Raw genomic sequence first — 15,798 nt, forward strand, 5'->3', positions numbered from 1 at the left:
AGTAATGGCTTGAATCTATTCTAAGTTTGAGAGCAAAATTTAATTTAAAACATATTTTTAATTTCTCGCTTTACTTTTTTATTTTGTTTTTTAAGTCTCTATTTTATTTAGCAAATATCATATTTCTATCGATATAATTAAGGTACTTTCACATCTTACAAACTTTTATAAAATTAACTGAAATAATTGCATAATATGATGTTTTGATGTTTACACGCGTTCCATTATTAACTTAAATAACTTAAAATAGATATAAATGTTATTAAATTTAACTTTATTTATTATAGATATAATGTATTTAATATAAATTGCTAGAATATATAATTATATAGATTGAATTAAACCCGATTATTAATTAATTCAATTAATTATCGGGATTAATTAAATCCATAGATATCGTTACTTCATTTTCTCTATATTAAATTAAAATATTTGGATTTTAAAAGCATATTTAAAATGACAGAAAACTTCCAATTGTAACATAATTATTCTTGTAAAAATAAATAGCTCCAAATGTATTATTAAAAAAATATATATTCTTTTCTAAAAACGGAATTTTAATGCATTTTATGAAATGTTTTAATATTTAAAAATTTTAATAAATAGGTATTCATTAATATATTATTATTTCAGATGAAAATCAGAAAGATTGTCAACAACTTATTCGAAGAAATCAAGATAATGTTATTTTGAAATTTTAATATTCGTTTTAACGATTCGAGTAGAACATTTGCATATATATATAGAAGTTATATTTTATGAAAGAGCGAATTCGGATGAAATGTTTGACTTCTAAGTAATTAAAGTTAATTTAAAATTTATATTAACAATTCATTCCAATAAATTGAGAACGTAATTAATAATTTCTCGTTAAATTATCTCTTTCCATCAAAATTAAGCGTCTTTATTCTTTGGTCTTTGGCTAAAATATTTTGAAAATAAGTAAATAAACAAAATTATGATATTTGTATTTGATTTATTTGTAACGAACAAGAGCGACAAAATATCTCGTATTTTAAAATAAATAACATGAGATAAATTATTGTCAAAATACGTAATGAAAAAATAAATTTAAATATAAACTTACAAAATAGAAAAAATGGGATAATATAAACTTCTCAATAATAAAACAATTTTCTTTGATAAAGGAATTTATATTAAGAATTATTGAAAAGTGTCGATAAAGACACGAACCAAAATTATTTAAGAAATTCTACATTTGTTTAGTCTTATTGGGCTGCAATTTGAAAAAGTTGTAGACTTATAAATTCGCAATGTCGTCTGTTTGTCTGTCCGTCTGTCTTTCCTTAATCTCGAGAACGGAATTAGATAGATGAAAGCCAAGACCAGATATGGAAATCTTAAGCAAAAGGACCCGATTAACTATATAAACTTTCAGTTTGCATCGAAAGTAATGTTATTGAAAAATTTTCCCCTGAAAGAGGTTAAATAGATGACTGGCACGACTCTAAATTTAAAGGAAAAGTATGATGTACAGGGGCAAGCCACTATTAATTTGAGGTGTAAAGCATATACAGTGGAACCTCGGTATACGACTTTAATCCGTTCCTGGTGTTTGGACTTATACCGACTAGGACGTATACCAAACCAACCTTTCCCATAAGAAGTAATGTAAAAATGATTAATCCGTCCTCATGTAAAAAAAAAAATGGCTGGCTTTAAACACCTCGCTTTCCTGTCTAGTTCCTGCTTGATTTTTCATGAGATCAGCGTGTATCTTTTTAGCTTTCTCGCAAATACTTGCTTCTGATACGATGTCGCCAGCACACTGTTTTTAGTTATCCAAAGCAAAAGCAATTTCTCAACATGATCTAATGTCTTCGATCTCTGTTTAGAAATTGACTTAACCCCTTTCGCAACGTTAGCAGATTTAATAATGTCTTTATTTTTCACGATTGTCGATATCGTCGTTCTCGGAATACGGTATGCAACAGTTAAATCTCGAACCCGCATGCCACCTTCACATTTCTTAACAATCTCTTTTTTCAGTTCCATTGTGATTTTAGTCATCTTTTTATTTTTCTGTTGCCTTTTTGCAATTCATGATTAATAAAAAAATAATAACATTTTACTTACAAATTAAAATAAAAAGAAATTTAACAAAGTTATAAACTGTGGCACCGCGAACGTCTAGTCTGGTCTAATACACCGATAGTGCTACTTGTTCGTAGATGGTGCGTATAATTGAATTAAGTCGTATACCGAATAAAATTTGTTTCGTCCAAACAGGACGAATTCCGAATTGGACGTATTCTAAAGCAGACCTATACCGAGGTACCACTGTATTTTAAATTGAATAAATTAAAAATATGATTAAAAATTGCAGCCCGGCATTGTGACGATGATACAATAAATATTTGCTCGTTTAAACATTACAGTACATACAGTACATTAAGTAATCCTTAAGATTATAGTAAAAATTAGTATTAAATCAAAAAATTTGGAAGCTTTCCTACTGTTAATTTTCCATTAAATAGCTACTGTATTTTTGTTTATTTATGTTTTTAAATTGAAGAAGGCAATAATAAGAATTTTTGATCAAAATAAAAATTAACCATTTTATGAAAAATGTACAGTACGGTAAATACGTTACTATATATGTTAAATTAGAAGATGGCTTAAGAGATAAAATAAATAGTTTATTCTGTATAAATTTGTAGATAAAAGATAGTTGTATTAAAGTGGGCCAAGTTAATTGGAAACATTTTTAATAGATTAAAAAATACGGGTACATTTTTATATAAAATTGAGAGGACCAATTTTATACGGCACTTTTTCGGAACGTAACTACTGTGTTATACAAGGGATAAGTGTACTGTACTTAATCATTAGGAGAACTGACAAAATTGAGCAAAAATTTACACGCGCAATAAATGAACAGAGATAGATGCACTTGCTAGAGTAAGTTAAATAATATAATGAAAAGAATATTTATTAAATTTGACACTACTGATAATAATTTTCAGATAGGTAGAAAAGGAAAAAACGGCTATTTCTCCATTAGTAATAGAAAAGGTTTGGATACGATTTGCTCAGTGAAAGACCAACTACATATAGCCTAATAGAGAAATTAAAGTAAACATTTTCGAACTGTACAGTACATGTACTGTTTTCTATATTAAAAACACTGTCTCAGTATAATAATTTTGCTTAATTCGAATCGTTTACGTACCCTATGAATTGTCTGATATTCCGTTTCTCGAAAACACGTCTACGAAATTATCATCTTCGTCTTCCTTTTCTCTATTTTTTGCTATATATTTACTATATAGGATATATACTGTATATATAGAAACTCGAATATAAGATTTCTATCTATATACATATGAATGAATAGAAATCGGTTCGTTTCAAGTTGCGTTCTTGCCTACTCTTAGAATTAAGTATTATTCTACATTTCTGATTCGGTCTTTATAAAATTGTGCTATATTATGTTAATATTTGTTATATTTTGTGTTTGAAAGGAAACTAGATAAGCAATTTTCATAATTTTTACAGGAAAATTTTACCTTATTTCAGATATCCATAAACATAATATTTAATTAAAGTGACATAATTTTAATTCAAATAAAAATTAAATAGCTGGAAGCAACAAGAGAATGTGAAAAATTATTAGATGCAAAAACGATAAACGAATGACCATAATATCGTAATAAATAAAATTAATTTTTCGTAAGAATGAAATTAAATCTATGGAATCCCAGAGTTTATTTTAATTTGATCTACAATTTAATATAAACTGAATACTGGAAATGCTAAGGGTCTAAGTAACAAATATGTGAAATGTGGAAAAACGAAATTTTTTGTGGAGAACCTAAAGATGTGGATTTTGTGACTAAAATCTGTTTTAAACATAAGGAGAATCTTGAGATTTTAATCACAAAATTATGGCAGTTAGGTTGAGGACTGGAAATCGTGTCTAACATTGATCATTTCTAGTCCTCAACATGGCATTTATTTGAAAAATAACTAAGGTTATTGATGAATATTAAAATACTTATAACTATGGCTCTTCATTTGAATTAAGAAATAACTATGTTAATTTAAATAACACTCGACAGTAAACATATAATGAGATATTTTCAACGCTACAATAACATTATAATATAGGCCTACTCCAGACAAGTTAAAACAAATTTATTTTAGAAAGATCTTCCTGAAAAATATTTAAATCGGTTTAAAACAAACATTTGAATTTGCTGTTAAACAACTTCAAATCAATACAAATAGCTGAAATAATCAATACATTTTTAATTTCAACCACGAGAATTATATTTGAAATAATCATCCGTAATGTCCATATTATAATAGATAAATCTTAATGCTAATAGATTATTATTTAACATAAGAATTCTATTACGTTGTGACCTATTTATTATATCGTTTCATACACGCAGTAATGGTGTAAGAAAACGTTAACGCGGCTGATACAATTAAATAAAATAGGACGTTCTAACGCAAGCTAAATCTTTCTGAACCTGAAATAGGTTACTAAATACCGAATATATTAATGCATTATAAAGCATTCACTGAAAATTTTATGGGTTGTTTTAACCGCAATACCAATAAATCGATTCCTAAATTTATTTTAAAGAAAATAAATAAGTGTTTAGAAGTAAGAATATTACTGACTCTAATTATTTAAATAACATATGATTTACGAACTATTAATTTATTCAATTATATTTAATAGTAACTGTTTGCTAATTATTAAAAACTTTTGTATACTAAAAATAATCAAAATAGAAAAATATATATATTTAAAATTTAAATATATACATATTAAATAATAAATTATCCATAAATTAAACTAAATTTACATAAATAAGATTTAGAATTTGATATTTTTGGTCAATTGTAAATCTGATTTTTTTATAAAAACATAATTTAAAATTCTATAAATAAAATAATTTAAACGATGCCAAAACATAACGCATTACTTTTTGGTATAATTCTATATAATATGCCACTCCCTTATATATAATTTTCAAAATAGAAAAGTCGTAAAATTTACGGTATTTTCATAGAAAAATATTAATTATTATTCTGTTTATTTTTTAAATACTTTCTATTCGAAATTTATGAAATTTGTAACAAATTGAAGAAATTTAATTTAATATCGGATATTCAGTTTTTCATTCTTTTAATAAAATAATTATTACAGTATTCTATAGTAGATATTATAGTCTTACATCCGAAGAAACAAATAATTAATATATATTATTTTTCATACTTATAATGTAGCATAAAATTACAATATAAAGATTTATACCAGTATTAAGACGATAAAATTTCAGTTATTTATATTGAATATGCTATTAAAATGAAATTTTAGAATTTCTAAAACCACGAAAGGAATGAATTAAGCGAATAAAGTGAAAAATGAACCACGACATACATTTAATTGTTTATTGTGTCGTGAATTGAGTATCCGAAAAATTAATATTTACAGACTTTTCGCATTTTATTTTAAAAATTCAAAATTTGTAATAATTTATAACACAGAAGAATTTATAATTTTACTTTATTGAGAATTTAAATGATAGATAAAAATTGCATTGCCGAATTATATTCTAAAATATCGTATTAAATGAAGAGTCATTTAAAGCAACATTGTTATTAGTGTTATTCTTTATAATTATGTTAATTAAAATGTTATACAAACTTTCAACTAATAAAACAATATTTTTATTAACAAATTTAAGTTTTTATGAAATTGATAAAAAAATTTGATATATTCCATTATTTTTAATGTAAAAAATATGAGTTAAATTATTGACATAATGAAATTCTGTGTTATCTATTACGTTAAAAATCTTTTATTATTATTAATAATATTTCTTATTTAAGCTTATCTTACGAATTTTAAGTTTACATTTTAAACTTAAAATATTCTTAACTTTACACAAACAACATTCTTAGTATAAGTATATCGTGTTAATTTGTAAAATGCTACAAAAGCTTTTATACATTAAAGTTTTTTTTTTAATTAAAGGAAAATTATTTCTTTAAATAAATTAAGAAAAATGGGATAAAGAAGAAATTTTTACATGTTAACAAAAAAAATGCATATTAAAAATATATTAACTAATGCAAATGTTTTATTTATAATTTCAGTTATAAAATTTGATGCGATTCCTAAATAGTGAAATTTTTGAAACAATTTTTTGATTTTTACCGAATTTTTAGAGAGAAAAAATAAGAAAGAGGTTTCGCAAATAAATTTCGCAAATAATTAAAAATTATAGAAAATATTAACTAATTAAGATAAGCAATATTTTTCAGACAACAGTAATAAATGAATTGAATTAAGTAATTAATTAAAATGACTAACTTGTAAGAATAATTACTTCAATTATAAACTTTTTAATTTGTTTTCCACTATATTCATTCTATCTTGTACGAATTGTCCATTTTAAATCATTATAATTACGCAAATTAGCACAATAATTTATTGAAATTTTAATAGAAGATATGACATATAAACAATAATTTCAATAGTTATATGAAACCAAATATCTTTCCGAGAAAGGTTATTTTTAAATAAAAATTAACCTGCATATTACATTAATATTGACAGCTATGGTATAATGAAAAATTATCAGATTTGAAATGAGAACACAATCAAAATGAAATATTTAAAGAGTGGAGTTATTTACTTCATAGATTAATTTAATTATAAATAAGTATAACCCTTACCGTAAAAGATTTTCAAACCCAATGGGCGAAATATCATTGACTCTTACAACCTTGGCCTTGTCTGCCATATCTCCCGATAAAAGAACCTTAAAAACGGGACTTGTCATAGCTAAGAGAACTTTATGCCCCGTATATTTCTTAGCAGAAGAGCCGGGCCCGACTATAAAGGTAACATCGGTAAACGTCTTCTTCTCTAATAGGGAAGATGTCCTTTCGACCAAATTTTCTCCCGCCATTTGTCACTCGACATCCTACGTCAAAAGACAACGTAAATTAGCTGTTAAATTCTTTCCCGACAGCGATTTACTTTCTTCTTTAACTTTCTCTTATATAATTGGTTAAAATTCGTCCAATTACGGGTAAGCTTATAGAAAATTCTTTCAATTAATTGGCTTCGCCACGTGACTTTTCCTATCGTTCGTATCTATTATCCAATTGGTTTAATTCTATTTCGTCACGGCTCGTACGTCAAATAATCTTTTACTTGTCATCGAGCCGGAAGCGAATAAGATTAATCTTTTTCCTATTTCATTAATATCATAATTTTTAAAACTGAAAAACTGTAAAACCATAGCTATAGGCCAAATTATTATAATAACTACGCAATTACTTTATCAAATTTTGAAAAATTCTTAAATTTCAAAATTTCTTAATAAATTGAAAGTCTTACCTCCCAATTATATATTGATACATTCCCGGTAAAAAACAAAAATATAATTTATTTTAGCATCGAATCCGAACGGAGTAACGTCTGTCTAACGGAAGTTCGGCCAATGATCTGCGTTTCGATAACGTGTCTTCTTCAGTCTGTTTGAACGTCATTGTCGTCATGACAACGTGACGGAAGAAGGGGAGACGAACCACGTGACTAACGTCCCTCGGTGACAACGAGGCTGACTATGGGAGGGGCGTCTACTGGAGTGATGAACGAGCCGGCTCACACTACAAAGGTATTCAAACTGAGACACGCGTTATAAAAGAGTGGAAAACAACCGAGTTCACTTATTTATCTTTATGTATCGATTTTCGGAATCCTTTCAGGAACCATCACAAATGACATACATTTATAATCTCCAAGGAATTTACCTCGTACTGGGTCATATCTAAATTAACGAAATTATCATCAAAACGTTTTAGCGACGTTTCTATTTTATCGAAGTATTCTCGTGACGTGTTAACAGAACTTCCCCTCGTGAATTTCCGCGTGACGCCAACATAATTCAACCAATACAATTATGGGAATTCTGACAAAAATACTATGTTTAATTGACTCGATGTAGGATAATGTTTGTTAGAATGTATCACGCTACAACTTAAATTTAGTGCATTTTATATTAAAGGCATAAATTCTTTCATGTTAATAATATTTCATTTACTTGTATACGTACAGGTTCTAATTAAATAATTTTATTTTTCTTCTACGAAAACTTATTACGGTGTTACCATACTCTGTGCAAAGAAAATTAGATCATAACTCATGGTGAAGCAAATTTAATTATTTTAATTTCTTGCAGAAATAATATTAGGAGAATTATTTTTTTTAAAAATGATTAAACTCACAATACAACAGACACGTATTTTTTCTTACAAATGCAGTTCTAAGTTTAACAAATGCTGGAAATTCTCCTCGAATTCTATAAAAACGGCACATACTTAATTTTTCTATGAATTTATTTCAGATTTCAGTTTTAATGGCTCCTGTGCATACAATACTGGGTGTGACTCACTCGCCTTACATAAAAATGCCCAAATCGACAGGTGTTAGTTTCTTCATGACCTGGATGTCTTACGATTAGTATCGACTTAACAAATGTATTTGTAATGTTTCACTTTTACTAAAGAAAAATGAAAAAGTAACAATAATAATAAGTAGGAAGTGGAGTTTTGGGCGTGGTCTCGATGAAAGCTTATCCAAAAAGAAAAAAAAAAAATTATAATTAGGAGAAGGATATAGGTTATAGAACTGTTTACAATATAGGTCTATCTAAAATTTCTACGTTCTGAGAATGGAAAAACAGCTAATTATTATTTTGTATAATGATCCTTATGCTGTATTAACAAATCGATATATTAAAATCTAAAAACCCTGCCAATAAAAATGAAAAAAATTCAAAAAATTTAAATTAAATCCAGTTCTTTATTTTTTTTTCTAATTAATAATATATTTTTATTAATTGAAGGATTATTATTCTTCTTTGAAGGTTTTAAGCTTAAAATTTGAGTTTAAAAATATATATATTTATTTTTAAGAATATTTTTAAAAGGTTAAGTTTCTCTTTAAACATTTATAACTAGATAAAATATGTATACGATGCTATTTGATTGATGCGATAATTTCATAGAATTGCTATGAATTCATTACCTTAATTCCTTCAATATATTGTGTATAGTAAAGAAAGTTACCTGTAAAGCTGACTTTACTGTTGAAATTCTTGATTTGCAGAGAAGATACTACTCGTGTAATATGATATTTCATATTACTTAAAACTATGTTTAAGAATTCAAGTGTGCTGTACATAAATATCAGAGAATATAGTCATACTAAAAGTAGTAATGGAAATCAATATTTAAAAAACTCTGCAAACTATTTTAAATACAAAAATTTGATTAGAATTGAAAATTCTGCTTACTTCTTTTTTTATACTGTAAACATATTGAATCTAGTCTACATTTAATTATATAGGTCTATAAATAATGCAAATAACAATATATATTCGTTTCACATTTTACATTGTAAAATTAATATTGAATTATTAGTACCTGTTAATTACAATGTTATAAACTATCATAATGCAATAAATTTATTTATATAAATATACAAATAAATATATTTATTATTACGCTTATAGCAGTACGATATGTGTAGATTATTATTATAATTAATAATTAATAAGCTCCATCTAAATAAGCATATTATTTATTACATATAATAATATTAAATGTATCTTGTTAAATAATAATAATTGTTGTTGTTATTATTACTATTGCACATATAGGAACACATTATATGTAATTTACTTTATTCTTAATGACATATATCCGGATTATGGTATTAATTGCATATTATTTTAATATAATATTCTAATTTTATTGTTACATATATCAGAAGAATATGATTATAAATAGAAGGAATTAATCAGATACTGTGGATTAATGGTTTGGTTCTTTAGCTCGTTTTAAAGTATTATTAATTAATATATATAATATAATATTTTNCAATTATTTTAGAGACTATATAAAAATATGCATGCCAAATACCTAGAACAGTTGCATTTAATTATGTAGAATTTCTTAAAATATGATATTTATATAATATTTATGTTTTTAGTTACAATTTTTAATGAAGACATTACGTTTACAATGCTCTAAATTCTAACGTATACTTATATTTTAAAAGCATTTACAGTTTATAATACGAGAATGTATAAATAATTTGGTTTTAATACTTGTATTAAATATCATTAACAAATACAGTGCTTATACTTAATGTTTTAAAATTTGTAAGTCTTAAATTATCGTTTTAAATGGATTTAAAATACGAAAAAGTAGTGTTTTGAGTGGCGATTTAAATATCTCAGCATGAAAAATGCAGTTTTATCGACAAATAATCTGATTTGATTTTATTCTGATAATCCGATACAATCGAAAAAAGCAATTTTGGTTAGAATAGCATTTTAGTAGCTGTATAAATGGTGTCCTTGGAAGATAAGAAAGGTTAAAAGTAAACTTACATTCTTCTGGGCATTCTGGCGAGAAATGTGTTATGAAGGGGTTCCGACATGGTCGAAGCACTGAGCATTATTGCTAGACAGCTGTTTGGATCTCACGTCTACGACGGAAAAGGAGGAGGTCACGGTTGGTGGATACGACTGGATAAATTATGTAGATGGAGAAAACGTCATACTCACTATTACCATTAAGTCGAATTTTTTTATAGCAAAAAAAAACTTCACCCGCAAATCAATATCAGCTGACGAAAAGACTAAAGAATGTACTTTTTAAATGGAATTGGAATTAGAAAAGGTATTTTCGCTTTTATTTGATTAGAAATTGCGAATTTCTATAATCTCTCCTCGAGTATCTTTCGTGGAACGAATAGAATGTTCTTTAAAAATCTCGCAGGAAACGATTGGAAGATTCAAAAAAATGTCATCCAATTAAAAGACAGTAAAATATTAGAAAGTTTAACAAACTTTTAAATAGACTGAATTTTATATCTGGGTCATGATTTTATTTTTATTTTTCATTTTTCTGTTTTTACTACTCCAAACCAAAACATTTTAACTTTAAAATTACAAATATTTTCACAACTTTAACCTGTAGAAACGTGTGATATAACACATACAGGCTCTTTCATAGTATTAATATAAAAGGAAACAATTCGATCAAGGTCGTATCTTAAATTGGGTGGAAAGTTTATGAATAATAGATGCGTTATATAAGTAATTGCTATTCTTCGAGCAATTCTTAGACTAAATAATCGATTTTAACTCGTTGCTGACATTAAGATGTGGAAAAGTATGTCTAGGAATGTCGGAAGGATTGGCTGAGTAACCTCTGATGTCGAAACGTAGTCTCGGGCATCGTCATTCGTCAAAATCACCAAATAAGGAAAATTTCGGGAGTTAATATTTAGAAAATACTTTTTTAAGTCGTTATTGGGCAACCACTTGTCGCAATGTCAACTAGTGTCACGTGGAGACAAGAAAATTACCATCCAGGATATTTGCTGAAGCGTTATGTAGCGGAACTGATTATCAAACAGAATTCATTCAACGTATATCACGTGATTTGAAAAAATGATAATGTTTCGGTTTTTAATAATCGAGAAGCAACATTTAGTATTCAAAATCGTTCCAAACGAGATGAATGTATGCATTTACGCTTGCACACAATTTAACGGAAGAAATCTTAATTGTGAATTGATTCAACAACATTCCCTAATCGAGTATATACTTTAATAACATTCAATTATGGGATTATACTAAATCGATAGCTCTCTAAATCATAGAACATTTTTAAAACTTAATTAATCAAACTTATTATTATCCTTTCTACCTATGAATGATAATTTAAATTTAAATAGTTATGAATCATTCATTGTTTCAAAATTAATCCAATTTTATTTTATATAATTTAAAAATAATAAAATTTATAAGATTTTTATTAACATATTAGCCTATCCGATATTAATTGAAGTCTTAAAATAAATTGAATCGTGAAGTTACATTTAAATTTGTTTTAAAATGTTTACATAATTTCGTATTTATATAAAATTTAGATACGTTTATTCACTTTAATAACAACAAATAATTGCAAATTCTTACTACTTTACATTATTTTTTTTCGATAAAGTTAATGTAAAATCAGTTTTTTAATAATATATATGAAAGTTTTGTAAAATAAGTATTGTTCATATTTTAAGTATTGTTCATGTCTAAAAACATGTTTTATTTCTTAAAGTAACAGATATTATATTAATTGAGTGCATTAAATATCTTTAAATTGCATTAAAAAAACGATTTAATTGATTGATTGTTCATTCTAGGACAAATCTAATACAAAAAAGTTGTTCGTATTCCATTAAAAAGAGAAATATGATGTTCTTTGTCTGTGGATGGTCCAACAATTAACCATTTGACCATGAACAAGAATAAACATAGCATATTCGTGTATTTATTAAAATAGATTGACCAACTTTCTCAATTTTTAGAAACACTTTCATGTGGAAACTATTATTAATTAGAGTTTTTAAGAAAACGAGTTTTGCAAATCAGTTTATTTTATTACTTTTATAAGTTTAATTTATTCGTAATTTAAAAAAAAAAAATTATTGCCAATTTGCTTTAGGCCTATATTTTATAGACAGTAGTTAAATTTTCTATATATGCTATCAGTTTCTCGAAATAAATTTAATTTTTTCTTGAAATTAATGTAATTTTCATTTCTAAAAGAACAGATTACGTAGAATCCATTGATAACAAAGACTAATAATTTGATTCCTTTAACATTTGAAGCTAATTTGCTTCGTTTAAAATCTTTTCTGCAATAAATTTTATTACAAATTTTATCAAATAAAATCTAGGTTTTTACAAATATTATCGACAAAATTTTGTAGGTTTGTCCATTTTTGAAGAATCGAAGACACCAAATGGTTGAAGTGGTTCCCCGGGGAATGCCACACCCGTTGGCCGAGCATCCACTCATAACTGTAATTACCGATGAGTTGTGGCCTTGGTTTAAACAGTAACGACCCAAAACTATTATAGATACGAGGAGAATTATGTACAAAAAATTTATTTGTATAAATTTAAGAACTTCTTAAATTTAAGAACTTATTAAATTTCCGTTTATGAAATCCTGTAAAATACCAAACGCAATTCAGACGGCAATTAAGACGAGTTCTCAACATTCGTTCGAAAACGTAATGGACTGATTAATACTGGCAGGAGATTATTCGATTCGTAGAATTCCTTATGCAAATATGAAAAAATGACAACTCGTACTTTTGTACCCGTACCAAATAAGCAAAATTGGGTGGAGTGGCCATTTAGTTCGTGGGATGAGGCTAGCTACAATTAATATGAGAGCATCTAAGTAATGAGTCCTTGGAACATTGCGTTGACAATCACCTTGAAAGTTAATTAGAGAAAGTGCTACGAAATCTGTCTATAATTACTTTAAATAAAATAAACAATAAATTTAATTTACTCATAAAATTTTAATGATCCTTTATACATTTTAAAATTAAATACTTTTTTGGTAAAAATGTTGTACGGAGACAATAGAAAATTCTTAAAATTTACAATAAAATTCGTTGTGAAAATGAGAACGACACCATTACCTTCATTTAGTTTATGAGAATATTGATTACAATGATTCTAATTGCTAAGTTTCAGAAACTTTTAAAATTAGAAGATTAAATTGTCTCTCTGAATAATTCTTTTATAAGACAGAAGGGAGAATAGATTTTCTTCTGCTCTTAATTTCGCTGTTGTACTTTTAAAACTCGTTGATTGGAACTGAGTGAAATAGGTTATAATATCTATCATACTTTGCAAATGTCAACTTAAGCCAGCGAAAAATAAAAATAAAATAAATTTTCTGTTAATCTAAGAGATTGACAATGTAATTATCTAATTATATTTATTAGAATATACTGTACTAGAGGATTTATTTTGAAATAATACGAATAATTTCAAAGATATAAAATGTAATATCGAAATTACTATTTGTAAAATATTAAATTAAAATGTTATATTTGTTAATAAATGTTTCGTATTGATTATTAATTACGTTAAACATTATAAATAAATAAACAACGAATGTGAGTATTAATTGTTAAACTACCTTTAACTAATACCAGTTAGGCATAACTAACTGTCTATTGCGTAGCGCTTTTTAATCCCCACGGTCGTTAAGAAACGATCGTGATAAGTATATTAATGTGTAACATAGTTCATAAACAAAATGAAGTTTGCGTCATTTACATTTTTCATCTAGAATTTTAAAATTAGGTCATTGATCTGTCGTCCATAAACGTTTCCCGAGCATAATTTTCTGCAACTGACAATAATTTTCTCGTTCAGCTAATTAATGACTACATCACTTGGAATTAATAATCTTCGTTACTAAGAAATTCGGCAAACCTTTTAATAAAAGTATAGAAATAAAATTCAAAGTTTGGCAATAAATAAAATTACCGGTATTAATTTTTTTTCTAGTTATAACATTTATTATATTCACTTTTAAATGTTAAATAAAATATTAATACAGCTATTAGAAAACATTATTTTTTTCTAAGTTCAGTACTGGAAATAAATTTAAACGATGTTAAAACATGATACGATGATAAAATTATTGTACATCCGTTAAATTAACTATATTTCATAAAAGATATAACTATTTTAAAAACTCGTACACGTTATTTTAATCATCGTCGCTCTCGATGACGTTTCGTTAACACGCTAGAATTTCATTCTTTATCAATGATACAATCGGCGAGGATAAAGAAATTTATATTTTACAATTGCCGCTACTTCGTGCGGAAGCTTATGATATTTTTAAATCCGCGCTAATAAACATCAATATTTTATAGATATATCACCTCAAACGCGAAAATAATCATTTGTTTTATATACATAAATTATCGTAAACTCTACGCGTTATGTTCTTGTATTTTTTTAACGTTTACACCTTTGATATTGGATCCATTTTTTAATATCAAGATTGATAATGTCGAGAATGTCGATCCGAGTACTTTTAAATTACAGACCGATATAAATTTTCTTGAGTTTTATAATCAGATTTCTATATCCTTTGGGAAAAATGATTTATAGAGACTATAATAATATTTGAAAATAAGAGAATATAATAAATATATTATAGATACAGCCTAAGCGTTTTATGAATTTGTCAATACTTCGTACCGATATGTTACGAATTATATAATTTTGAAATATAAATTAAGATCAATTATTTAATCTGTTTGTTTTTATTAATAGAATAATAATGTAATGCAAAAGATTGAATGATTTATAGTTTATTAATTGAAATAAATACTTTATATACTTTTTTTGTCATTAGAATAGAAAAAAATATCAGATAAACCAGAAAACAAATATTGAGACTGATATTTATTTTACAGTTTAATATTTAGATACTTTAATGTTTGTTTTAATTACAGTAATACCCCGAACTTACGCGATAGTTGGGACAGAGCGATAACCGCGTAAGTGGAATTCGCGTAAGTCGGGGTATAATTTCGCATATACAGTAGAGCGTCGTTTATCCGAATCAATTAGGGACTGAGGTTGTTCGGATAACTTATTTTTCGGATAACCGATTATGTACGAAAAAATATATTAACCTATCCTGTGTTGAAATTTTTCTCCATTGCGTGTCGCTTCGCGTTGAATTTTCGTCGATGTTAAGCCTAACGTATACTTTTTAAAATAATAATCGTGGCTATTATATCGTTAAAAATTATTTCTTTATTTTTTACAAACAAAATAAATATATTGAAAAATATAAAAACAAAAAAAATTATACTTTAGAAGTTAATCTAGTATCAAAAAC

General features: G+C 26.1%; 1 protein-coding gene across 4 annotated transcripts in view; it reads right to left on the reverse strand.

Annotated features, from left to right (window-relative positions):
• The window catches only part of LOC111620629 (BTB/POZ domain-containing protein 3-like), a 43,850-nt gene extending 33,024 nt beyond the window's left edge, over nucleotides 1-10,826 (reverse strand). Inside the window, exons 1-2 of one of the 4 annotated variants that reach the window (XM_023362594.1) lie at nucleotides 10,629-10,826; nucleotides 10,452-10,549 (exon numbers count right to left, since the gene is read on the reverse strand). In XM_023362594.1, coding sequence (XP_023218362.1) covers nucleotides 10,452-10,519 — 68 coding nt within the window. In that variant the 5' untranslated portion in view covers nucleotides 10,520-10,549; nucleotides 10,629-10,826. Of the gene's footprint in view, nucleotides 1-6,720; nucleotides 7,203-7,390; nucleotides 7,520-10,451; nucleotides 10,550-10,628 lie in introns of those variants that run through there. The other 3 variants (XM_023362593.1, XR_002755940.1, XM_023362592.1) reach the window with 3 other exon arrangements.
• Between the last annotated feature and the right edge of the window lie 4,972 nt (nucleotides 10,827-15,798).

Source organism: Centruroides sculpturatus, unplaced genomic scaffold, assembly GCF_000671375.1.
Source record: "Centruroides sculpturatus isolate CEXI.00-Female unplaced genomic scaffold, Cexi_2.0 scaffold198, whole genome shotgun sequence".
Taxonomy (NCBI): domain Eukaryota; kingdom Metazoa; phylum Arthropoda; class Arachnida; order Scorpiones; family Buthidae; genus Centruroides; species Centruroides sculpturatus.